Source organism: Misgurnus anguillicaudatus, chromosome 19 (genome assembly GCF_027580225.2).
Source record: "Misgurnus anguillicaudatus chromosome 19, ASM2758022v2, whole genome shotgun sequence".
In the NCBI taxonomy this organism is placed as follows: Eukaryota; Metazoa; Chordata; class Actinopteri; order Cypriniformes; family Cobitidae; genus Misgurnus; species Misgurnus anguillicaudatus.
In genome coordinates this window covers 7,117,992-7,145,974 of record NC_073355.2, presented here as the reverse complement: position 1 = coordinate 7,145,974, position 27,983 = coordinate 7,117,992, and the positions used below count along the sequence as shown (strand labels likewise).

The following is a 27,983-nucleotide window of genomic DNA, read 5'->3' as shown; positions in this document are numbered from 1 at the left end:
GGACACATTTCCTGATCAACATTAAACAAAGAAAGGCGTTTCCATGTTGTAAGTTCAACCGTTCCTCATTCCTCCGTTTCTTACGCCGTCCGCATGTGTGTCTCAACGTTCACCTGCAAGGATGAGCTTGGGTTATCTCACACTTCTATGCATAGGCCTGGCAGCGCTACGTAAGGATACTCGCCATCATACGATTTAGATGTTTGTCTTCCTGCTTCGGTTTTATCTCACCTCTTCCCTTTCGCTCTAACCTGCAGGGCAAGCGGTCGACGCTCAGTCAGGTAAGTCTTTCATTCGGTTTCAGTCTGTACCTCGTAATTGCACGAGAGAGCGGCAGTTTTAGGACAGTGGAGTTTCTAACAAAGTGGTTCCTCCATGACCTCTCGCTTTATATTTCTGAGAAAAGGGAGCATTGAATTTTTCGAAAGTTCTCTGTGAGACCTATTAGATGTATTTTTAGGTTGTTCTCTTTTCAGAGATGTTTGTTATGTGGTGTTCAGCTCTACACAGGAAGTCTGAGTATCATCTTCAAGATGTTTAGTCTGAGTTTAATTAGATGCTCAAACAAAATCAGCGCACACGCGTCTGAACAACTGATCTGCATTCACTTAAGGTTTGGTTTGTTATAGATTGCCCAGATTTGAGCTGATGTGTTTACAGAGGCACACTGTGGCGAACTCAGTTTTGTTTGTCGGCCTGTTTCAGAGGCGTATGGCGAAATCACCGGCTCTGCATTCTTGAGGGAATTATGTTTTTTGTTTGTTTATGTGATTTCCTTCCTTCCCTTTCTTACTGTTCGGAGCCAACCGACAGCATGACCTTCCTTAAAACGACAGGGGAAAGACATAAAGATGAGATAGCTCTTTTGAAGTGCCGACTCTGTTCCAAAACATAGTGAGCTGGCAGACGTGAAGGCTATCCCAATGCTAGGAAGCTGTTTATGCTATCTTTTAAGATTCTGGGCAAAGGCAAGATCACAGATATCCCCAGTGAAAAGACAATCCCAGAAGGCCCCTTGGCAAGCCTTTCTGGTTACATGTTACTTTGATAGTTTACTTTCTAGATATATTATAGATATTTTAACTATTAATAACTACTCCAACTAAGTCTCATTATAATATTAAAGGACCCTTATGGTTAGGCTTAGGGGAATGAAAGCCCAGTTTCCCAGGTGGGCATAGGCCCAGGCACACAACAAACTTTGGAATTCGTTTTTAGAAATTATTAATAAATAATAAACTATTTATAAATTATAATAACTTGTAAGCCTTTATGATATGTGTTCATGTAAGCTGACATATACTGTAATCCTTTGTTTGTAGTATAATCAGTAAATGTTAAAAGCAAACATTGATATCTAAAAGATAATGTAAGTCATTAACATTTCAGGATAATAAACAATAAAAAAATCTACTAAATGTCTGTGGGACTTTTATATTAGTATTCCCCTGTAACAGATTGTTTTATTTTTTTTTTTGGTTAGGGTTAGGAAAATTATTTGACATGTAGTTTCAAAGTTGAAAATAAAGTGTTACTTCTTTTACCCTTCAGACAGGCCAGATTTCACAACACTGTAAAAAATGCAGCATTTTTAACATTTATTTTTCTTTAACTTAGCAAATTAAGTTAAACAATTTCAACTTGTTTTTATAAGTTGGGCATAGGCACAGGCATACAACAAACTTCGGAATTCGGTTTAATAACAGTGGACAAATAAAAATCAAAATTATGACTACCCTGGGGGGATGCTAGGAGGTCCTAAAAACGAAATTCTTGAATATTTAAATACATTTTTATATATCAATAAATAAATAAATAAGCGTTAGGGTTAGGGTTAGATAGAAGGGGGTGAGGTTTGGGGTTTGGATTGGGTTTTGAAAATGATTTTAGGGTTTGAATTATTATAGTTATGGAGGTTGGGTTTAGGAAAAGGGATAGTAAAGTTGGGTTTAGAGAAAGGGGATGGTAAGGGGATTGCAGAGTTAATAAAAAAACCTTAGTCTCAATCATGTTTGTCTTAATCCTAAACATCCTCAAAATAATTTGTATCATATTGTTTATTAATACACTGCGTTTTTAAAAATGTAGCTCTTGACTTCAAGCAGCAAACAAACACATTTGTTAAAAAATAAAAAAACAAAAATAAACCAAAGAAATTGAAAAAGTTTTTAAGTGTTTTTTTAAGATGAGTGCTTCACCACAAATAAACCATGCTCACACCAGAATAATATTTTTTTATATAAATTATAATAACTTTTAAGCCTTTATGATATGTGTTCATGTAAGCTGCCATATACTGTCATCCTTTGTTTGTAGTATAAACAGTAAATGTTAAGAGCAAAAATAGATATCTAAAAGATAAGTCATAAACATTTCAGGATAATAAACAATAAAAAAAACTCAAATCCACTCAATTTCTGTGGGACTTGTATTTTAATATTCCACTGTAACCCATTGTTGTTGTTTTTTTGGTTAGGGTTAGGAAAATTATTTGACATGTAGTTTCAACGTTGAAAGTTGAAAATAAAGTGTTACTTCTTTTACCCTGCATTTTCAACATATATTTTTATGTTTCTTTAACTTAGCAAATTAATTTAAACAATTTCAACTTGTTTTTATAAGTTATGCTAACGTATCACAGGTCAAAACTTAAAATAGTAGGTTTAATTGACTTGCAAAACGAAGTAGTTTTAACTTTTAACTTATCATTTTATTTTACAATGAAGTTACTCCTATATATGAGCATACAATAATTTGAACTGTTATATTGTGATACAACCCAGTATCACGAAATTATGTACCTATAGTCACATAAATTTCTGATGCTTTTCCGTGACACTGTCACGTTTTTCCACGTTTTACGTGACCGTATCACGCATTTCTGTTTACGTGTTATGGTCACGTATTTGTTACTCAACTGTTTTGTCCTATTTCCTTACCATTATCAGATTGTATGTACAGTATGCTTTATTATTTGCAAGATTTTTTTCTATATGCATTTTTTATACAATTTTGTCCAATAAATACATTAAACGTTTAGTGTTTTGTCCATTTTATACCACACTCTCAGAATAAAGGTACAAGAAGGTACAAAACCTGTCACTGGGCTGATACCTTTTCAAAAAGTACACTTTTGTACCTAAAAGGTGCATATTGGTACCTCAGAGGTACACATTTGTAGCTTAAAGGTACATACTGGTTCCTTATAGGTACACATCTGTACCATAATCGTACATATTAGGACCTTTTTAAAGATACCATCCCAGTGACAACCTTTGTACCTTTTTTCTGAGGAGCTGTTTGTGGTATTAAGATGTGTTTTCGACAATTGGTTCACAAGTGACGAGAGACAGACATTCACGTTTACACCTGGTATTTAAATCCGTCTCGTTTGTCCATTTTTGATCGCTTATGTCCTAATAACTTTGAGGGGATGGTCTGTTGAAACTCTGCTTTTGGTTTTTCCTTTCATGATGAGATTACTTTAAAAATCTATTTAACAATGTGAACTTAATTTAATTGAGTTAATTCAACAAAAAAGTGTGCCTCGCCAGCTTTACTTTAAAATTCTTTGTTCAGCCAACATAACATTGTTGCGTTAAAATAAACAGATTAATAAAACTAATACAGACTGGTATCTTATTGGCTGATGATGTTGCTTTTATTATGGGTAGTTGTCGTTCTGGCACACTCTTGGAGAATAGCTACATGAGTAATAAGTGGCCAAGTATGAATCAGTGAATTTGTTCTGATAAATGTTTTATAAGTTCATAAGACTGACATGACACCTTCATGTCAAGGTGTCATAATAAAGACATCTCAAACAATGTCATCTTTGCATTAAAATCTCCTTCATGTTCATGGCACGTGTCATGTCATGATTGGTGTCATGTCCGTTTTATGAACACCCCTTCAAGTAAAGTGTTACCAAAAGGTCTATACAGTATGAGTGGTTGTTTTGAGAAGCTGCACTTTGATTAATTGATTGATTGATTGATTGATTCAGTGTTATGGGGTTATTAAATGGGTGATCCTAATTCAGAGCTAGCGTCAAGGTGGGGCATTTGTGGGCCGTGCCCTCCCAAACAGGTTGTTGTGCCCCCCTACTGTCAGGACCCGTCAGAATCATGTGTTGAATTATATCTAGTCTTTGTGTTCGGGGTCCTGGCAGTACCATGTTCTATGTGGGAGATGCGTGGTTTTAGTATTGAATTATTCTGACCACGCATTTCCCGGGTCTCGTCACTTTTTACCCGCTCCCTTACTTGTCATTGATTTCAGCTGTGTTCCTCATTAGTTCTCCCTATTTATTGTCCTTGTGTTTGCTGTTCTGTGCTCGTGCGTCTTGTTTTGTCAGTTCCTGTGGCAGTTCTGTTAGTTTAGTGTTGTGTTTGCCCCGTCTTGTTTTGCCCCCTCGTGGGTTTTGTTTTCCCCTGTTTGTTAATAAATTATTATTTTGAGTTACGTCTGCATTTGGGTTCATTTCCTTGTTAAATCCTCACACCTACACAGTTTTTTATTAATTTAATATATATCAAGAATAATTAAAATAAATTAAACAAATTAAAAGCATTTAATGTAATCAAATGATGAAAATATAGTGGATATATGTTTTCTTTAACTAAAATAGACCAGTTTTTCTGATTGTATTGCGGCGTCTCATGCATCTTTACGTCTTTAGCATATTAATGTGACTTGATACTAGCAACGTGTTTTTTCGTGCCATTTTATAAGTCGTGTAAAATATGGATATTAGAAAATTTAGAACAAACCAGCACCGCTTGCTCCATCTGACTTCATGCAAACACTGATTGGCTCAAACTCGGAGATTGGAGGTCGAGGCGAAATTTTCAAATCTACACAACACGCACGCCGCCTTAAACTTTTTTTAAGGCAAGTTAGCATTGTTTTAATTTACGTAAACCTAAATGTGTGGCTATAAACGGTTAACAGCATTGCGACGTGATTATGGTAATACTGATTAGTTTGTGATCTTCTGGGAAATGAGTTGACAGTCTGTAGTTGTATGAGTTTTGCTTGCACTGTATTTGTTGTTTTAATGCCTTGTTTTTGCAAGTTATTGTTGCTAATTGTGCCCCCCTGTTAGTTATGGTCTGGCGCCTGCTTTGTCCTAATTAAAGGGGGTGGAGTTTATATAATGACATTATTGAAATTTTTGTCATCAATCATAAATTACATTTTTCATGTGCAATTAAATCAATCGTTGTTTGTTGACACCACTAAGGTTTGTTAGAGTTACTTGAACTTCTTTGGTAAAATGAACAAAATTATTGTTAAAAAATTGTGTCAACAGGTTCCATGTAAATCCAACATTTCAATAATTTTTCTTTTTTTGATGATTTAACATGAGAAGGCAGGCAAGAATTGCCATGACTTTTGGCCACTACTGTACAATTACATTTTGTTATTAACATTTTTCTGTGAATTTTGGCCAAATCTATCCCACAATGACCGTAAAGCATTATTTTTTATTTGCAATCTTTGAGTGTGGACTTACGGTGTTTATGTCACTATTGGATCTTTTTGTTTAGCATTTACCATTGATGAAGTGGTCCTGACTTTACTTCCTCGTACTGATGTTACGAGTGGCACTAACGTGACTTTGCGTTGTGAAGCCAAAGTCAGTCACAGTCTACCACAGCCCCTGATGTACCTCTTCAGATTCTGGAAGGACGAAGTGGTGGTCTACGCTAAAAACAGCAGCCAGGCGATTGTAGAGCGCACTTTAAGATCGGTCAGGGTGGTCAACACGGGTCACTACAAGTGCGATGTCCGCATCTACGACAAATTCAGGGAGAGCGGAAGTGAGACACTTGCAGTCACAGGTTTGTAAGATAGCTTCTTTTAACTTATGGTTGCGTACGAAAGCTCTACAATGGTTCCTTCTGAGGTGTGATTGGTCGAGAATTGGAGATAAAAATTATTGGCGGCCAAGAAAGCGGTTTGAAAGATTTAGTGTAAATTTATATTTATATGTAAAGTTATATTTTCACTTTTTACATCTTTTGATTGCATTTCTATCGAGAAATTAGTATCGCAGTTTTAAAATGTTCGATTAGTGCTCCTTGTTTATATTTCAAACAGATTTACGAATGCGTTTTCCGGAGCTGCCTTCATGCACAAACGCTGCCTTCAGAGTCATTGCTTTATGAGGCAGCGAGGCAACAAGAATTTCGGACGCAGCCTATGTGAGGCGCAAATATAATTTTTCAGGCATTGAAGCCATGTGGTATATGGATTTTAATGCATGGTTAATATGATGGATTAAAAACAAGGGTTACGGACCAATGAGCCCTTGGGCATCTGACTGCCAAGGGCTTTGAGCTGAGAGACCAAATATTACTTTGAATTTGTTTCAGTGATTGTTAACAGAATGGACTGTAATATCTTGAAACCCATCTAGGCCTTCAAACCCCCTCGTTGAAAGTAAAGTCTGATATCGTGTTTGAGGGTGAAGACATCATCGTCACATGCAGCGCTCTGGAGGAGACCGGCAGTCTGATCTTTTTCTTCTACGAGAACAACCATCAGATTAAACGTGTTCCAAGCTCCAATAACTCTGTGACTGTCAATATTACTCCAAAAAAGCCTAAAGAAACCTACCTTCAGTGTGCATATATGGTCATGATGCTACCCGATGCAGGCCTTTCTAAAAAAAGTAACATGTGGAAGATTATTGTCAAAGGTAACCATATTCATTAATGCATTTCAAATACAGTAGCAATAGCATATCATGGTTAATTCCTGTGACATAAAACTACATACTTATGGCTATGACACAATGAATTCCAGCTTCCTGTTTCAGTGTTCCAGCATTGGGTCAAAAAGGGAAAATCTCTGCTATTTGGTTTAATTAATGCAGAAAATGTTCATAGTTGACTCAGCAATGGTTTTGAGTAACCCTTGGTCCTTTTTGACCCAACGTTGGGTTGAAACCTATTTGCTGGATTATTTAAAGAGCATATCAGATGATGGTGTGCTCTATTATTTCTTTTATTTTCACAGATTTAGATGAGATAACCCCAGAAATAAAAATCTCACCCAATAAGAATGTGGTTGAGGGTGACCGGGTGCAGGTAACATGTCAGGTGAAAGACCCCTCAAATCTGGAGGTGTTCCTTACAAAAGATGGCATTTTACTTCATCAATTACACACCAGCTTCACACACAGCTTCACGGTAAGAGCCGAGGATTCAGGGGAATACGTATGTAAAGCAGAGAAAGGCAACGTGCAGAAGACGGCGAGCTATTGGCTAAGTGTAGCAGGTAACTATTATAAAATCACACATTATGTGAAAATGTAATGTTTATATACATACAGGGGCGGTTTCCAATACAGGAATTAGACCAGTCCTAGACTAAAATAGACTTGCTCTGACATATCTTAAAATACATCAGTGCCCTTTGATTTGCCTCAAAATGGACACAAGTAATGTTTTAGCAGGCATGTTTGTTCAAATTAGTTATATTTCATAATTAAACTAAGGTCTAGTCCTGGCTTAAGCAAATCCCTGTCTGGGAAACCACCCCTTAATAGGTAACTTTTACATGAGATAGTTTAGAGATATGTGCTAATTGTAAAGATGGAAGGTTGTATAAAAGGGACAATCCACCTTATTTGAAGAGTTAAACATTTGATTCTTAAAGTTTTGGAATCCATTCAGCTGATCTCCGGGTCTGACGCTAGCACTTTTAGCATAGCTTAGCATAATCCATTGAGTCTGATTAGACCATTAGCATTGCGCTTAAAATGACTGGGCACTGCGTAATGTCAATGTTTTACGCATATTTACGCAGTGCCTAAAAATAGTACCCTGCTATTCAAAGTAACCAAGGGGACTATTTTCAGGCGCTGCGTAATATCATTGCAACTCCTGCAGCCATGTTATGGCAGCAAAGTCCTTGATTATTATGCCGTAACGAGATATAGTTCCTAGCCATATCTGCCTAGAAAATTGCAACTTTAATTTTTCATCGGTCTTAGTACACAATGTCAGAAGAGTCACGTTTTAAGTAGGAAAAATATCGAAACTCTTTGGTTATTTTTGAGCACAATGCTAATGGTCTAATCAGATTCAATAGATGTTAAAAGTGGTATCGCCAGACCCAGAGATCAGCTGAATGAATTCCAAAATGGTAAAAATCAAGTGTTTAACTATAGGGCAGCTGGAAATTTAGCATATTTTCAAAAAAGGTGGAGTGTCCCTTTAAAGGGTCCAAATTATGCAAAATCCAATAGAGACAGAGCTCCGTTATGCAAATTTGAGGACCACGCCCACCGGGGGGGAGATCGGTCCAGCCGTCTCCATTGAGTTTGTATTGTGAGAGGCCGCCTCCTTGTCATTTCTGGCTTATAACAAAAAACTGAATAATGCCTAAAAGCTGCTGTGTGACAATATGTACAGCTAACAAGCCAAAGAACCCAGAAATAAGTTTTTATAAGCCGTCGAGCCGCAAAACCCAGCCCCCAAGGAGAACAAAGTGGATCGCCGACTGCGTTTCCCCCTGGTGGACGCGGTTCTACTAATAGAAGTACTATGAAAAGTTGCCTGTGTCCATTTTTGTGTCTTTAGGCGCTCGTTTTTTTGGGTCGACAGCTTATAAAAACTTATTTACAGATTAAACTTAAAAACAGAATAATACCTAAAAGCTGCTGTGTGACAAGGTGTACATCTAACACGCCAAAAAAATAAAAAAATAATTTTTTATAAGCTGTCGACTTCAAAAAACGAGCGTCTAGACACAGAAATGGAAACAGGCAACTTTTCATAGTACTCCTATTAGTAAAACTGCGTCCAATAGGGGGAAACGTAATCGGCGATCCACTTTATTCTCCTTAAAGACTGGGTTTTACGGCTCGACAGCTTATAAAAACTTATTTCTGTGTTCTTTGGCTTGTTAGCTGTACATATTGTCCCAAAGCAGCTTTTAGGCATTATTCAGTTTTTTGTTATAAGCCAGAAATGACAAGGAGGCGGCCTTTTGCAATACAAAGTCAATGGAGACTGTTGGATTGCTTTCCCCCCCGGTGGGCGTGGTTTTCAGGTTGTGACGCGCTGCGCTCTGTCTCTATTGGTGTTTGGACATAAATGTGTGTTGTCAGTGTGTGAACACAACAATTAAAAAATCCACCCTCTCCCTCTTTTTTAATCCCCATTAAACCAAAGCAGTCTCTTTAGACATGCTGTTCTGGTTCTGTTGTTAATGTAATGTCACACAAGCAAAGCCCCACCCATGACCACTGATTCATTTAAAAACCACCCAAAGGGGGGCATTATGATGTTATAATAAATGATCTGTGGGGTATTTTGAGCTGAAACTTCACAGACATATTCTAGGCACACCTGAGACTTACATTACATCTTATAATAATGGGCATCATATGTCCCCTTTAAACATGAAGCTGAGCATAAATCCATTTAAAGAGATAGTTCACCCATTTTCTCTTCCTCATGTTGTTCTAAACATGTATGAGTTTTTTTATTTTGATGAACAAAAAAAAAGATATTTTGATAAATGATGGCAAGCACACAGCTGCTTTAACCATTGCCTTCCATAGTAGGAAAACAAATATTATGGAAATATTGTAATAAATGATGAAGAAAATAAATGAAGGTAACACAGTTGATGGTACCCATTGAATTAGATTGTATTTGTTTTCCTACTATGGAAGTCAATGGTTACAATCAGCTGTGTGCTTAAAGGGATACTTCACCGATTTAGCATTCAGCTTTGTATCTGTAGAAACCCGGCAGTATTACTGAATGACCATGTTTCCCTCCCTCATTTCCCCCTGAGAGGAGAGATATCTGCATTTTGGTTCTGCAAAAAAGTCCTCCGATGATGCAAAAATCGTCATATTACATCATCGGAGGACTTTTTTGCAGAACCAAAATGCAGATATCTCTCCTCTCAGGTGGAAATGAGGGAGGGAAACATGGTCATTCAGTAATACTGCCGGGTTTCTACAGATACAAAGCTGAATGCTAAATCGGTGAAGTATCCCTTTAACATCATTTATCAAAATATCTTCTTTTATGTTCATCAGAATAAATAAATTTATACAGGTTTACAACAACATGAGGATGAGAAAATGGAGAATTGTTATGTTTGGGTTAACTATCACTTTAAAGGGACACTTCACCCATTTGCATTAAGCTTTGTATAGTTAGAACCCCAGTCATGTTTTTTAACGGTCATGCATAATTTTCTCAGTTGTTGTTAAGACAGGAGAAATACAGATTTCAGTGTTGCACTTCCTTCTTTCAATGATGTAAAAATCATCATTTTGCATCATTGAAAGAAGGAAGTCCAATATCATTGTTGAGGGAGTGAGACTACAAACACCCATTTTCTCGGTCAAATAGGCACCAAATTCTAAATGTATGTTACATTTCGACTACAAATATGACGCACTTTCAATAAAGATTAATGTTTCTATGGGTGAAATGCTCCTTTAAGTTTCATAAGCAGTAGTATGTCAGTATTTCAGTAGCATTTCATGAACCAAACCAACCATAAAATTTTTAATTTTTTAAATAAACCGTCTAGACATCACTAAATACTTTATATGCAGCACTCAATACTAAGTTCAGTCTGTTTCCATGGTAACAGAAACTTTTTTGGTTGATGGAACTCTCTATCTTCTTCCCTCAGAGCTGTTCTCAAAGCCCGTGTTAAGACTAAATACAAATCAGGTGTTTGAAGGGGACAGCTTTCGTCTGACATGCACTTGCGCTCTAAACTTCACGCAGAACTTCAGCAAAGCGGACATCAGTTTTCGTTTGCTTAAAGAAGATCGACTTATTTCTTCGACGGCCACCTACACTGGCATAGCAAGCTCAGCCACCAATGGGAATTACTTCTGCGTTGCCATGGCTAAAGGGATTAACAAGACCAGTTTACCACTTGTTTTTAAAGCTAAAGGTGAGATTCATGTAGTTGTCTAGCTATGGTATTAGAGTACAAATATTATGCATGAATTGTCACTTCTGTCTGTTATAACACATGTAATAACAAACACATATTAAAGGAGACATTGAGAATAAATCGATTTCAATGCAGAAGATTTGCAAAAGTAACACTTAACTGGTCCGTTTGCAATTATTGTGCATTATTTACCTTTCTATGATTCTCATTTCCCTTCTCTTTTCCAGTGCCCGTTTCTGTGCCAATCATAAGTGCAGTTGGTAATGTGATTGTGGATCAGCCATTTAAAGTTTGGTGTAAGGCAGATAATGGAAGTCTGCCCATAACCTTCAGATTGCTGAAGGACAGTAGTCCAGTGGCTGAGATAAAGGTGATGAAGACCACTGACAGGGCGATCTTTAACATAGCCTCCATCAGTTATCCAGGGGAGATTAAAAAGTTCACATGTCAGGCTAATAACAAGGAGTCAATTAATAAGAACAGCGCCGCCCTCAGAACATCTGTTATAGGTGAGACAAATCTGTATTTTTTCTGTTTAATTTAAAGTTTTTCAAAAATGGGTTAGGGTATTTGTTCCGCAGAGCACTGTCTTGCAGTGTTGCCAGGTCCTCTTTTTTTTACTTACATATCGTTGTGATGCTTAAACCTTTTTAGCTTTTGGCTCATGAAGCAGTCAAGTTTTTGGTGTTTTTAAAGTGAAAAGCTGCCTGTCCCAATATTTTAATCTTTGAGGTAAAGCCTTTGGATTTGTTTTGGTTTATTAATAAATTTTTCTTGTTCGCTTTATTTTTCGTGGAAGATCTGGTAACACTAGTCAGCGAACGCTCGTGCCTCTGTCATTTTCTGCATTGCGAATACAGAAGACTTTTTTACCTTCTAGGCATTTAGGGGGTGTGCACACCAAAGCTTTTACGTGCGCGGCCAGCGCATGTGTTCAATTGATTCCAATGGAAACTCTGCGTTTTTCAAATAAGCTAGTAGCTAGCGTTTTTTTCCGCGTTGAAAACCAGCGCTTAGCTTTTTTTCTGCACTTGGTTTTGAGCGTCAAGAGTTGTAAGTGATTGAACTTTGATCGAAAAGCTCCACTAGTCAATGTCAGTTCTCACATGACCGTCCAATCACAGTGGAGGAGGGGCGGGACTAGTATCACAACAACCAACCGGCTCACAGCTCAAGTATCACAGGTACCAAAGCGCTTGGCTGAAGAAAGCTGGCAGCTTAACTGAAAAAACAGCTGGGAATCGGTGTCCTCCAGGCATTTTCAGCCAAACTTAAAAGTTTTGGTGTGCACAACCCCTTATTTTTTCAGAAGAGAGCCATGATGCACGTTTAAATACATCATCAACAACTAGTTGTTCAGTTCGGTTATGTACACACTATGCAGAGTTTCTGTAACAACCTGATCTCACGAATTTCATTGTTATAGTCACTGAATATTTTGCTATTTTATCCGTGTCATTGTCAAGGATCTCTGCATTTTTTGTGCCAGTACCACATACACTCAAAAAAATGATTCAAGCCCTTCTTAGACATGACATTAAAATTGTGTTCAATTAATAAAAAAAACCTCATTAAGAGAAATAAGTATATATTTTTAATTAGTCTAACACAAAATGAATATTATAATTTATTGATTTATTTTTAATTGCGTTAACACAATTAGTTTGAGTTTGGGTTCTGGAAAAATAATTTCCCAGCATGCTTTGCATGCAACTGCTTTTGGAGAGTATTTTTTTTAATTTAGAGTTATTTTATGCAAGAGAAAGACTTAACTTGTGTTAATGCCTGTTTGGAGATGAGTCTCTTCTCACATGTTCATCCAAAGTATCATGTGTTATTATTATTAGCATGATAACATGTGCTTATGCTAATTAGTATGATATACAAACATTTTAGATGAAATAACAGAATTGAGTTATTCAGACTACACTACATTGAGCTATTCAAACTACGCTTAATTAAGTTATTAAGACTAAACTAAATTGAGTTGAGGCAACTAATTGAGTATTGCCATTTACTTTAAATTGAGTTGGACAAACTCAATATATTTTCATTGTGTAAAGCAGTTTTTTATGAGTTAGGGGTACACATTCATATTGGATGGAAATCCTGCCCACAATTTTATTGAGTTAATCCAATTAATAATTTTTTTGAGTGTACTTTCTTTTCCGTGTCAGTTTCACGTATTGGTTACTCAATTGTTTTTCTTATTTTCTTACCATTGTCGCATGGGTTTGGGGTTTTTTGTTACACCCTAACCCAAACCCAACGTCAGGCGACAATTGTTTAAAAATCAGGAAAAAAATGTATAAACCAATAGTTAAAGGGACATCCTAACCCAAACCCCAAATCGAACCCCAAACCCAAGCGACAATGGTTTAAAAATAGGAAAAACAATTGAGTAACCAATACGTGAAACTGAAACGGAAAAGAAAGTCCGTGGTACGGACATGGAAAAATGCGGAGATCCGTGACAATGAAACGGATAAATTAGCAAAATATTCTGTGACTATACCACAGAACTTTGTAAGATCATGTTGCAACTATGTAAATGTAAGAGTTAATAAATTAATTTGATTGTAGAATGCAGGTGTCAGTCAAGTAAATTACTGAAGTGTGTGTGATTTAGTTTAAAACAGGATTAAGTACTCTTGGAGTCATATTTGTCAACCGCATACGTCATCGAGGTTTATTATTTCAGGTTCTATTTCAGAAAAGCAACCATTACATTTCAAGGTAAGAATGAAACTACAATGATTGTATATGTTTTAAAATAAAAGTCAGAACTTTGATGACGTATGCGGTCGACAAATATGACTTCTTGAAGACGCATCCGAAATCCTGGCCAGAAACCAAAGAGCACATTTTTGTGATCTACAAGAAATCATAAAGAACTACTTTGGGTTATAAATAAGTCTATGCTGGGTTTTTGTCACCCAATCATGAGTTAAAACAATAGACTGTAAAAAATATGGTTGTAGTGTCTGTGATGTCACCCATAGGTTTGTGAAGAGCTTTTTTGAAGCCAATAGTAGGCTATGCCTGCCGTCTCCAACTGGCCGCGCGTCACTGCGCATCACTCACGAATAACTCACAAATAATGAGCTATACAGATCAAAAACACATTTTGTACCAGGCTGTAAACATATTATTTTCTTCTCTAAAGATGGCCATTTTAACTTGGGGATCTATGGGAATTGTCTCCCTTTTGAAGCCTCTAGTGGCCTGTCGATGAATTGCAGTTTAAGTCACTTCTGTATTGGCTTCATCAAAGAGATTGGAAGGTTGCCCCTCGGTTGAAACAACCCAGCAAAGGTTTATTTAGCATGTTTTTGAGTGGGGGGGGTGAAAAGGTGATGTACACCTTCAAGTTAATATACTGTAACTCTGGCATTTTCTTGGTCTAGAAGACTAAAGGGGGTCGCACACCGGACGCACATCTCAGCGCCGCGCAGTTCTAAAAAAAACACATTGTTTTCTGTGAGTGTACGCAGGTGGCGCCTGTCCGCAGCGCCCAGCTATGACTCAGGAAGTTGCTCAAATCCCTGTCGTGCCACTCACATAGTTTAACATTAAATAAAATCATATTTGTCCCAAATCATTAACGATTAACATTGGCTGCTAACGTATATTTTGCATTTTGAAGTAGACGCTATCTGACTAAGGTCGCGCTATTTAATGTGCACTTCTGGTTCTACGATACCTCCGAGTTGTCCAAGACGTGACCCTGCGCGGCGCTGGGCTGCACGTCCGGTGTGCGACCCCCTTAAGTCTTGTTTTAAAGAAGACACTTAAGGCCAGCACAAGTTAAGGTGATCTAATCGTTAAATGTCTTGTCTTTGTCTTTATTAGAACCAGTCTCCGAGCCATTTCTCCAGGCAATCAGCTCTACGATCACAGAAGGCACGGACCTCTACCTTATCTGTAAGGTACAGCAGGGAACCGAACCCATAACCTTCAGATGGTATCATAATAATAATGAGATCCCTTCATCCAGTCAGGAAGTCAGCCTGTTACTAAGCCAACATATAGTCAAAGCCATCGAACGAGAACAGAAAGGCCAATATCACTGTGAGGCGACCAATCTCGCATCGAAAACCAAGCAGAGTCCGCCAGTCACCATTACAGGTTTATTTATAAATGCCACACAAAAATTTGATACTGATACAATACTGATATTCATACTGTACGGATCTGATCCAATGAGAGCTTCTTTGTATTGATCTGTTCATTGTTTTGTCTTTTCTTTACAGTCAGTTTAGCCATATGGAAGAAGGCTCTTATTGGAGTACTCTGTATTTTGCTTTTGGTGGCTATCATCATAGTTCTCATCGTACTTTTGAAGAAAATGTCAAACCCACGTAGGAAAAAGCAAGCGAATGAGTTATCAGTGTAAGTGACATGGTTACTACTTATTCTTCTGACTTAAATCATCTCTGCTGTATGATAAATCTAACTTTTCTTTCTGTGTGGAAAATTTTGCTTTCTTAGAAAACCAAGACCTAAATCAGGTGACCCCATGAGAGTGAGTCTTACCTTGGATATTGAAGATAACAGTGCTGTCAATGGTAACACATCTCTACATGCATTTTCAGTGTTTCATATAAATTGCCTAAATTTGGCTAAAATTTGAAGAGTTTGGTTCCAAAACAAAAAAAATTTAAAATCTGTAACTAAGGGCTGCTTACACAAAGCGAGAGAGAGCGAGAGCTACCCAGTCTCACGAGGTTTCGTGATAGTGACATATTTTTTTTATTCTTTTTTGTGATATTATCACGAATTTTCGCGTTTTTTCGTAATCGTATAACGAATTCCTTTTTTTGTGTGATTGTCACAGATTGGTTACCTTAACTGCTTTTTCTATTTTGGACCATTGTCGCTTCGGTTTAGGGTTGGATTTGGTGCCTGCATTAGAATATCACTTTATACATTGGTTTATACTATTTTTTCTGATTAATTTTTTATATGTTGGCTGGCGTTAGGGTTAGAGTTGGGTTTGGTTAGGGATGTCATTTTATGTAAATCTGGCCCTAAACCGAAGCGACAATGGTAATGAAATGGGACAAAGCGGTTGAGTGACCGGTGCGTGATAATCACACGAAAACAGGAATTAGGAATCAAGAAAAAACACGGACAGTAAAAAATTACGTGACTACATAACGAAATTTCGTGAGACTGGGATGAGCGAGAGAATCCAAATGCAGTGAGGTTTATTGAAATATCCCAGAAGGGCAGGCCAACAAATCCAAACAGGGTAATCCTCAAGCGTAATCCAAAATACAGGCCAAGCGTCAAAACCATGGACAAGGAAACAGGATACAGACAATGATCAAGAATGCTTCGTAATGCAGTGTTACAATAACAATACTTTGCAAAGTGATGAGGTGACTGAACAGGCTTTATACAAACAAACAAGAAGTGAAATGTGAAGTGAGACATGGCATGACTTCAAAATAAAAGACCTAAAGAACAGAACACAAGACAAAACCATTACAAAATCTAGTTTTTTGATTGTGCATTCCAATTAATATCAATTAAACTGCAGTTGGTTTGTTTTGATTTAAGCCTTTATAACTAAAAAAATACAGTTAAGTAGCACAATAAAAACATGATTACATAATAATAAACATGTTTTGACAAAAAAAATTATAACACGTTTTCACGTTATCACATTTTGGAACCAAACTCTTCAAATTAAGCTATTTTTAAAGTTTGATAAAAGGTATTTTGACTAGTTTGGGCTTAGTTCACCAAAATAATAAAATTTTGATTATAAAATCAGTATCAAATCCCTCAAAACTGGTGGTCAACAAATTTGGGTTTTTATTGGCTGAAGCCGATACAGATAATGATAAAGCAATCGATTGGACGATAATAGGGCGATATAACAAAGAGAACATTTGTGAAACTAAAAATTAACAGTGTGGAGTGTTGTTCTCTGTATGTAACCTAACGTCATGTTATAAAGGGAATAATGATTGGTCAAAAAATATATTTTAAAAAATACCAAAAAATATATTTGCTTAAATCATGTTTTTCACCAATATATTTTTTCCACATTTTTGTATATTTTGAATTGTAAAATATATTTAGCCCTCCAGCAATTTCAATGTAAGGAAATATATTCATGGAAGAAAAACGTTGTTGTAAAGTGTTAAATAAGTTATAGCTTAATGTTTTGCTACAATTTTCGGGTTGAACGACATGTTTCCTGGAAACGGTATGCACAGTGTTTGAGATACGTTTTCTCTTGTTTGTTGGGTGTGTCTCAACCCAATCAGCAGCAACATGTAAATAAACCAGGCGGTACTAAAGAGACAGCTACCACAATGGGTTCAAGTTGGAATGTTCTCTTTGAACCTGGACGGCAAGGGCAGTGACTGTAACATTGAGCCTATTTTACAGAATTAAACACGTATTTATAAGAAAGTTCAAATTAAATATATTTATACTTTATAAAATTAACTTCAATGTTAATAAAATGTATTTTAGGGATCTGTGAAGGGGACATTTGAGAGAAAACCTGATTTGTTTCAGATACAATGCAAGATATATACATTTAGTGTCTTGCATTGTATCTGAAACAAATCATTTAACATGGTGCCATCTTGAGGCTGTTTTATAAATAGCAAGCACAATCACATTATCTTCTGCACTTGCTGTCATTGGCTGGGCTTGAACCTGGGTCTCTGATGTGGTGGTTTGATATGTCTACCAATTGGCCACATTGTGGCAGTAGTGTTGCCCCCAAACAAAACACTCAATGCAGTACTCCAGATAATGTAGATTTATAAAAAAGGTTTTGCATGGAAAATTCCAACAAACGTTGAACAGAGGGATTAATAACAGTGCAAAATGGAAAAGACACATTGGAAAATAAAAAAGGGATGAAAACAAGACTACATTAACACTCAAATAATAAAGAACACCTTACTTGAGGTAGCTTAAAAGAGCTTATGAACAGGATATGAACAGAATAATTAATTACAAATAACTTCACATTTATTACTGATTCATTTAACATTTACATTAAATCACATTTATGCCAAATGCATAGAACAACTAACTAAAAGATTACAACCAAAACATAACTCATTGAAAAACATAACAATGGAAAGTAACACTCAAACTCAACTGACAGTGAAGAAATGTGATGACAGATCAGCTGAGAGAGAGAGAGGAATAAGGTTCTTTCTTTTCTAATGTCCAGACAATGTTGGAAACATGTCAAATGTGCACCTTGGCACTCGCTGTCCCCACAGTTGCAACTTGGCTTTGAATGCAGACACTTTATCTGCCAACTTAAAGACAGTAGTCATTCTCCCCTCAAGAGATAAATTCATTTGATTTAGCAGGTTAAAGATGTCACACTGGTACGCAAGTTTACCTATCCATTCATCGTTACTAAAGTTTGCTGCCAGTGGTGACTTCTTTTCTTAAAAGAAATCTCTGTATGGGCTCGAAAACTCTTGCCAAAGATCTCCCCCTGGAAAGCCACCTGACTTCCGTGTGTAAAAGAAGGAGTTCTGCTTCCTTTTTTTCGCAAAGCTGTTCAAAAAGACAAGAGTTGAGGGCACTTGCTTTGATGTAGTTAATTATTTTAACAACGTCCTTCAGCACATTGACATTTTACGGCTAGCCAGCATTTCCCGATGTATGACACAGTGTGTTGGTTTACATTCGGAGGCTACTTCGGGTAGCAAGGTCGGACAGCCGTGTGGTCGTGGACGCAACTCCATCTGTGCATATTCCAAGGCAAAATGTCCAGTCCAGTTTCTCTGATCTGTAGTTATTTAAAGACTTAAAAATGTCTGCCCTGGTTGTGTTAGTTGTAGAGTGAGGAAAGTAGGTATTTGAACGCTCTGCTGTTTTGCGGGTTCTCCAACTTGGAGATCGTGGAGGGGTCTGAAATTGTCATGGTGGGTGCATGTCCAGTGTGAGAGACATAGTCTAGAAATAATCCAGAAATCACAATGTATGACTATTTATTTGTAATATACAGCTGCAAATAAGTATTTGAACACCTGTCTATCAGCTAGAATTCTGACCCTCAAAGACCTGTTAGTCTGCCTTTAAAATGTCCATCTCCACTCCATTTATTATACTAAATTAGATGCACCTGTTTGAGGTCTTTAGCTGCTTAAAGACACCTGTCTACCCCATACAATCAGTAAGACTCCAACTACTAACATGGCCAAGACCAAAGAGCTGTCTAAAGACACTAGAGACAAAATTGTATACCTCCACAAGACTGAAAAGGGCTACAGGGAAATTGCCAAGCAGCTTGGTGAAAAAAGGTCCACTGTTGGAGCAATCATTAGAAAATGGAAGCAGCTAAACATGACTGTCAATCTCCCTCGGACTGGGGCTCCATGCAAGATCTCACCTCGTGGGGTCTCAATGATCCTAAGAAAGGTGAGAAATCGGCCCAGAACTACACGGGAGGAGCTGGTCAATGACCTACAAGGAGCTGGGATCACCGTTTCCAAGGTTACTGTTGGTAATACACTAAGACGTCATGGTTTAAAATAATGCATGGCACGGAAGGTTCCCCTGCTTAAACCAGCACATGTCCAGGCCCGTTTTAAGTTTGCCAATGACCATTTGGATGATCCAGAGGAGTCATGGGACAAGTCATGTGGTCAGATGAGACCAAAACATTCCACTAAACGTGTTTGGAGGAAGAAGAATGATGAGTACCATCCCAAGAACACCATCCCTACTGTGAAGCATGGGGGTGGTAGAATCATGCTTTGGGGGTGATTTCTGCACATGGGACAGGGCGACTGCACTGTATTAAGGAGAGGATGACCATCTATTGCAAGATTTTGGGGAACAACCTCCTTCCCTCAGTTAGAGTATTGAAGATGGGTCGAGGCTGGGTCTTCCAACATGACAATGACCCGAAGCACACAGCCAGGATAACCAAGGAGTGGCTCTTTAAGAAGCATATCAAGGTTGTGGCGGGGCCTAGCCAGTCTCCAGACCTAAATCCAATAGAGAATCTTTGGAGGGAGCTCAAACTCCGTGTTTCTCAGCGACAGGCCAGAAACGTGACTGATCTAGAAAGATCTGTGTAGAGGAGTGGGCCAAAATCCCTCCTGCAGTGTGTGCAAACCTGGTGAAAAACTACAGGAAACATTTGACCTCTGTAATTACAAACAAAGGCTACTGTACCTAATATTAACATTGATTTTCTCGGGTGTTCAAATACTTATTTGCAGCTGTATCATACAAATAAATAGTTTTAAAAAATCATACATTGTGGTTTCTGGATTTTTTTTAGATTATGTCTCTCAAAGTGGACATGCACCTACAATGACAATTTCAGACCCCTCCATGATTTATAGCAGTGTGTTTAAATTCTTATTTTCCTTACTGTACGTACCAATGTACAAACAACAAATCCTTGTACGTTGTCTTAAAATATATATCTTACATAAACAAGTAGAACAGCAAAACTAGTTAAATGTCTCATAAACTTTTTTATCTAAATGTCCTGCTTTTTGCTGCATTTTTTTATTATCTTCGAATAAATTGTGTTTACAAATAAATAAAACTTCAGAAAAAATATTTGATAGTTAGGCTGATTGAACCCTGCCTAAAATGGTCTAGAACCGCCCCTGGCTTAGGACAACTTTGATTAACTTTTTGGATCCAATTCAAATGTTGACCAGTATATATACTCCAATCAATGACAATGCATCATGCATCTCCAGTCTCACCTGTGGATAGGTCAGGTTGGAATTAGCAGAGTTATCATAATGTTGGATTTCTTTGATTTTAAATCCCTTTGCATGTCAGATAGTTGGTCTTATTTTGTCTGTGGCTCGCAGGAACTCCATATGTAATGGGCAGAAATGTCTGGAGTGAAAATGTATCTGCTTCAGGTAAGTGTTGAGTTTATAAAGGAATGTGTTTTAGTGCTGTGTAATGATCTGATCTAAACTGTCTGATGTTATACTAGAAGGTGATGATCACAGTGAAGAAGAATCTGAGCTCATCCATCCACAGGAAGGAGATTGTAACAGAGGTCAGTATGTCAATGGGCTTTAAAGTTGCATTGTATTATTCGAGTTGAACATTGTTTAATCAAGGTAACTTGTCAACACACTCTCAGGGCTTATTTCTGCGATAACAACCTTCTGCCTATACATTATCCCTAACATATTGTATTAAACTGTACCTGTCAATTATTTGAGTGGTAGTTATCGTAAAAAAACAAAACTTGGAATGTCGTCCAGCCCTAGGTGCATTCCTACTGTTAATGCTAATAATTTTCGGCTGATAACTACAAATATATTTGTGATTTTCCATGTTTTTATTAGAAGTTCCTGTGACGAAAGAAATAGATCCTGAACACAAAATCCATTGTACAGACGTCCCGGTGCCCACACCAGGTGAGCTCAACTCTTACTATCATTACCATAACAGGCAGAAAAAGAGACGTGTGGTGCAAACGCATCGACATTGTTAACGAATGAGTGGTGTTTTCATCATGTATGAGACACTGAGCGTCTATTTCCTGTTCTGCTGGGAATGAGCTTCCTGTTTTCACAATGGGCCCTGGAGCCTTGTGTTCCCCTGCCCAAATAACACAGAGCGTCGCCTATTGTTTCCTCGGCGCAAGTAAACACAACCCAGTTGATTCATAGCGAGACCTCCGGCTAATCATTGTGGTATGTGAGTGAAACAATGCTAAAACGTGAGGGTCAAGCTGTAATGGGATTTGACATTGCCACCTGAAACCAAAACAATGGCTGTATGGATGCACATAGACGTGTTAGCGTAACGCTAATGCAATAGAGCCGTCATTGGGATTGGATTGGAGTCGGATCAGATACTGCAAACAGTATCCCAAAAAATAAATTTCTATGGCCAAAAATATGTTTTAAATATATGCGCAATATATATATTTAAATTTTACAATATATGTTAATATGAAGGTTAAAACTAAACATATTTTGAAATTTTTTATTTTACAACCAGTGGCGGCTGGTTACTTCTTTTTCAAGGGCGCACGATGCAAAGCTCATCACAACATTTATTTGGCCTGTCATGCCTGTGGCTCGTCGTGTCAAAATATGTATTTGGCGCGTCATGTGAACCTATGTGCATCACGTGTCATGTCAAAATACGTGCCTGCTGCAGACGCATCGAAAAGGTTGATGATAAAAGAGACACTCGCATTTGCCAAGTATTTTGTGAAAGTGAGCGTATTTTTATCACAAACCCTTTCGACGCATGTGCAGCAGACACATATTTTGACAAGAAGCATGACGCTCATAGGTTTAAATGACGCAACAAACACATATATTGAATTTGCACTCCTCTGAAGAGAAGTCACCGGTCACCACTGTTTACAACCCCTATAGCAAGAAATGTATTCTTATCCAAAATATATTTTAAATATTTTAAGTACATTTTTGAAGTTAAAGGTGCAGTGTGTACATTTTAGCAGCATCTAGCAGTGAGATATGCATTGCAACCAACTGCTCAGTCCACCGTTTACCAAAACGCATAGAGAAGCTACGGCAGCCGCCACAGTTCAAACATGCTGTCGTCTAACTGTGCGTTTACACCAGCTGCGGTAGAGGCGGCAAAAACGCGCTATTCACACGTAGTTGGACGCTTGAACATTTGAGTTTACTCGCTTTATTTGCATGTGAAAGCCGCGTGTGAAATTCTAGACATTCGAGACATTCACGCGGAAATCCGCGTCATGGGAGTGGCTTCTGCTTCTCAGCGGAGACTCGCTTCCTATAATCACGTCACTACTACAGCATGGTCCTGATTGGTTAACGCGGTGCGGGAATCCACCGAAGTTCAGATTTTTGAAAAGTTACACACTGCACCTTTAAAAATATATTTAATTTTAACATTTTCAAATTTCAAAGGTTTGTAACTTAAAGTTTTTCTTCCAATGCAATGTGAATATATTTCCTTGCTTTAAAATATATATATATTTAAAATATTTAAAAACAATATTTAAAAATATACATAAAAAATAAATATATTTTTGGCTATTTTTTGTATATTTGAAAAAATGCCGGTTGGTATCTTTCATTTGTGAAGTATTCATTTACTTTTTTTGTAACAAACATTTTGGGGTAAATTTTCAGTCCAAAATAATCAATAAAAATTATTATATACAGTTACTATCATTAATATTACTAAATATAATATGAATATAATATATTGATTAATATATTAGATATTCATCCAAATATCACTTTTTATATCTTAAAATAAAATAAATATTTAATATATTTTCGACTGCATCTTTGATCTGACTCTCTGAATGTTGTGTTTTTCGTAGGAGTTTTGGAGCAGCCTGAGGCCGTAAGTGACGCATAACATTGACACAGACACACAAGTCCATATGTAGGTATGTACATCTGTAGAGTCAACACAGGGACGCTCTCTGGTGGATGATAAATATACTACAGAAGAAATATCTGTGTCTAAATTCCACAAAGTCTCTCCCATTATATTTACCCCACAAAAGCAATCAAATAAGAATATTTTGCATGCATTATCAACTACATGAATTACATTAGGACCATTTTTTGCTACTGCAATCTAAGAAAATTTTTAATCTATTTCTCTTGTACAGTTATCATTATTTTTTAGGCTTGAATAAAAATTCTGCACTGATGTCAGTTATGGCCGTGACATACTCCTAATAGGTTTCATGAGACCTCAGTCAGTACAAAAGCATGACAGTATATTGTCCACAGTGACATTTCTATATTAGTTCAGGCAGTGAGGTAATTGTATCCATTATCTGTATGAATTTGAGCTGTGGTGAGTGCAAGCTGTTTGTAATATTTCTGTCTCTGCAGGTCGCTCTGGAGTACGCACAACTCAACAACAGTGAACCAGAGCCTGCGTAAAGCCAGCAGATCGTCCCTTTGTGCTTATCTACTGAAACTTACACCTCACATACAGCATTCAGCTTCTCCACCACCTGAAGAAAAGCAGTGTTTTACCATTAAATATTTCACTCATTTCAGCATCGTTGTTATTATTTTTACTTTGTGGCTTGGAATTTTGTTACTTGTGTGAAAGTGTGATTTTTATATAGCGATTAATAAAATCTGACCGGTCGAGTCTGAATCTGCTTTCGTGTTTTGTTTGGTGGGTTTCCAAGAACTTTGAGAAACAGGAAAAAGTAAAAGAGAGGTGCAGTGTGCTGGTGAAAGATAAAAACTAACAAACTGATTGATCGATTGATGAAAATGTGTGATAAAGAGATAAACACAATGAGTAGCAACATGATACAAGAGTAAATCCCATTAACTCAGTCAATCCCAGACCAATAGCACTTATAATATTTTACATAAAAAGTAGAATATTTTACATAAAAAGTAGAAATGACTGACAGAAAGTTGTCTTTACTGAAGTGAAAATTATGTTAAATGAATTAATATGTAAATGACAGTGACCTTTTAATCTCATTTTAAGAGAAGGTCTGATCTCCTTGAAACACATAAGATGTCGATTGTGAGGCTTTACACAAACTGTGGAGTCCATGCCTGCAAGAATATTATTTTTACATACCAACTGCTAAAAATTTGAAAATTAATATTTTTTATGGTTTTTACTTAGATTGTTATGCTGATTTAAACAGTGTTCAAATTATGTCAAAGATTATTAGCTAAGCCCCACCCCCTGGCCAAGACCCCGCCTCCCCCCATAATAGGGTAAATGTGATTTCACAAAGTATCATTTTAATCAATGATACACCAAATTACCCTTAATACAAATCCTAATCATTGTTACCCCTTAAATTAGTGTAAAATAATAGTTTGAGAAGAATATTCTTTTGGATCTTTTGGAAAGATCTTAATCTTTTGGATTAGTTTATTGTGAACTTGGGACAAATAATGGACAGTAACGCTTTGTCGCTGCACAGCACAAGAATTTTAAAATCCTGTAGTATTTTAATAATTTATATTTTTCTGCTTTGTATGGGATCCCTCAATGGTTAAAGGAAGTCCGTGACAAACCCAGCACCCCTTAAGTTGAATTTAAATTAAATTATTTACATTTTAAAAATAAACTATTTTAGTACGGGTCTTATTTGGGGGGAGCTACTGTGTACATTTATTTGTGCGGGCAAATACTCATTTTGCGTGATTTTTGAAACCTTGGTGCATGCTCTTATGAGTGTTTGTTGATTTAAGTATGTGTGTGCGTCTGTGTTCAAAAAAAACAGCTCGCTTTAACATCTTTCGTTAAAAAAATTTAAAATAGCTTGAATGTTATCATTTGCAAGGTTTATAATAATAATAATAAAATGTTTTTTTCTATAGTGCCTTTCCCATGCTGAAGGATGATTTACAAAGACAATTATAATAGAGCAAATATTATACAATTAAAGAGAACACAGAAATGGCAGTAGTCATTTGCCACAGTACAAGACATCGCAGGAGTTTAAATATTACATACAAAAAGCTGAAGAATTAGAAGGATTACATTATGACCGGTACTGAATAAAGAAATAAGTTTTGAAATCAGACTTGCATTCCTAACGTGATGTTATTGTCCTAAGAGCCAAAGGCAATGAGTTCCAGGAGCAATAACAGAGAAAGACCTGACACCCATAGATGATAGTCAGAATATGGGTACACATAGAAACTTGCTATCAGAAGATCGAAGAGACCGAGGAGTAATATAGGGAGAGAGTAAGTCAAAAATATAAGAGGGAGCAAGACCATTGAGAGGTAATCAGGAGAACTTTGAATGTAGCACAGGTGGCCATTGAAGATAATAAAGGACAGGGGTGATATGAGTAGAGCATGATTGGGAGTTTTGCGTATATTGCGAGCGGGAAATAGACTGCGCTGTTAAACCATAAAATAGTGAGATACATTAATCAATGCAAGATGTTACAAAAGCATGCACCAGTGTTTCTGTAATGAGACCCATTATGGCTCCCTCTGCTGGCCTTTCAGAGGTTCCATCCATTCATTACCCTCATGACTCCATTACCCATCATCCCTTGCACTAGCCGGTTCATCACCACACCTGTTTCCTGTTTGTAATTATACGGATTATAAAACCATGCTCTCACTCACACACCTTGCAAGTTATTGCCGAATGGCAAATAAAATGGGACAACAACGAAAAAGGGGAGATTCCTTTATAATTGAATTAACAAAGTAAGTCAGAAAATAAGACATGTTGGTAATACAAGGAAAGAAGAGGTTGTATATAACAGAATATTGCTGGGACATTCCAATTTAAATAGTACACTCAGAATATTAGGGAAGCATAAAAAGGTGAAGAATGCAAAGTAGAAGAAACTCAATTCTCGAACGTAAGAAATAATTAAAAGAAAGAAGTAGTATGATAGTTGAAGTCAAGAAGAATGTAATATATGTGGTACATTTTAAATCTGTAATAGAATGGGCAAGTTAAATAAATAGTTAAGTTTTCTTAGAATTTCTTAAAAGGTCGGGTTTAATAAATAGAATATAATGCTCTGTTCCACACTCCAAAGCAGAAGGTGGAGGCAGAGTCATATAATAAGAGAGTTACGACACTCACATAGACGTCCGTTGTAAGAATGGAATGCGGAAGTAACAGCGTGTCATGTAGTGACGCATAGTTCCAAACGCAGCACTGAAGCCCATTCATTTCAATGACTCCTGCTGGTAAATCGATGAAATTACCGTTTCTCTTTACATTTTCTGACCTTATATGAATATAGTCAACAGTGATATGTTATGAACTCTGCTGTAGGTAATGATTATCGTTAATAATAACTAGTAAATTTTTTATATTTTAATGAGTTGTGTATAATGTGTGAATAATATAGATTTAATGGTTTAATATTTTATTACTGGTGGCCATCTACTTTAATATATACTTATCATATTGAGTAACACTAGGGGGCAACAGCGACAAGCTAAATGCCTCATAAGAAAGTCACACTGCTTCACAATGTGTTTCGTTGTGTTTGGTAGGTAATACGAGTGATGTATCCTCGAAAATCATTTATTATTATATTAACATTTAATGTGTACTATAAATACAATTAAATATGAATTTAGTGTGTTTCTGTTATGTTTCACTGTTACAAATAACCGCGTTGGCGATCTTTTTTGTGATTTTAATACAGTAAAAGTGTAGGAATTATGTTTTTAGCAGATTGATAGCCATTTATATAGCCATATTTTTTTCTACAAAAATGAAAGATAAACTGTGTTGCTGTAATTGGTATAGATAACCACAGTTATCTTTGGGTCACCATTAACTCTTTATATTTATTAACTGATTTACTGTATTTCCATCACTCCCTAGTAAAAAAACGTTATAAACATAGTAAGTATAGTAATCAATTCACATTACAAGCTAATATTTACCTAAAATAGCTGAAAACCTATGCAAACAGATTGTCTGTAGATGCACTGGAGTGAGGAGGGAGACCTTATACTTAATTCTGAGTGGGACAGGGAGCCAGTGAAGGGATTCAGAATTGGGGTGATGTGGTCATGCTTACGCACCCTCATCAGGATTCTGGCAGTGCTATTATGTATATATTGGAGTCTCTGAATGCTCTTGCAAGAGATCTCGATGAGGAGTGCATTACAGTAGTCTAGCTTGGAGGAGGCAAAGGCATGGACAAGCTTCTCTGCATCTGCTAGGGTGAGTTTTGGACGGGGTTTGTCAATGTTCTTGAGGTGGTTGAAAGATGTCTTACCGAGGTGTTTGATGTGGATGTCAAAGGTAAGTTGTGGGTCAATTTTAACACTCCAGTTGGTAACAGATTTGGAGAGGGAGATGGTTTGGCCAGAGAAAGTGATATTGCTGATGGTGAAAGAGCAGAGCAACCAGGATGGCTTGTTTTGGAGCTGTTTAGCTGAAGGAAGTTGAGCTTCATCCACGCTTCTATCTCCTCCAGGCAGGTGGTGAGTGTGGTTGTTGGCAGGGGAGCAGAAGAAGTGGGGGTTATCTTGAGGTAGAGCTGTGTGTCATTCGCATAGCAATGAATGGTTATGCTATGTCTGCTAATGACATTGCCA

At 37.0% G+C, this 27,983-nt stretch overlaps 1 protein-coding gene across 6 annotated transcripts; it reads left to right on the top strand.

Moving 5' to 3' along the window:
- The first annotated feature begins 22 nt into the window (after positions 1-22).
- On the top strand, positions 23-24,069 carry LOC129428781 (platelet endothelial cell adhesion molecule). 6 transcript variants are annotated; one of them, XM_055185264.2, is made up of 15 exons: positions 23-170; positions 258-281; positions 5,553-5,846; positions 6,425-6,706; positions 7,027-7,287; positions 10,678-10,947; positions 11,178-11,459; positions 14,803-15,078; positions 15,204-15,342; positions 15,442-15,518; positions 20,787-20,840; positions 20,921-20,983; positions 21,279-21,350; positions 23,270-23,292; positions 23,796-24,069. In XM_055185264.2, exons 1-15 carry the CDS (start codon positions 122-124, stop codon positions 23,844-23,846), a joined length of 2,217 nt encoding a protein of 738 aa, XP_055041239.2. In that variant the 5' UTR covers positions 23-121; the 3' UTR covers positions 23,847-24,069. The 6 variants fall into 6 exon arrangements, with proteins under 6 accessions (XP_055041239.2, XP_073712969.1, XP_073712968.1 ...); XM_055185263.2 differs by having other exon boundaries at positions 24-170; positions 20,918-20,983; XM_055185265.2 differs by having other exon boundaries at positions 24-170; positions 20,918-20,983; positions 23,270-23,338.
- The last annotated feature ends 3,914 nt before the right edge of the window (positions 24,070-27,983 follow it).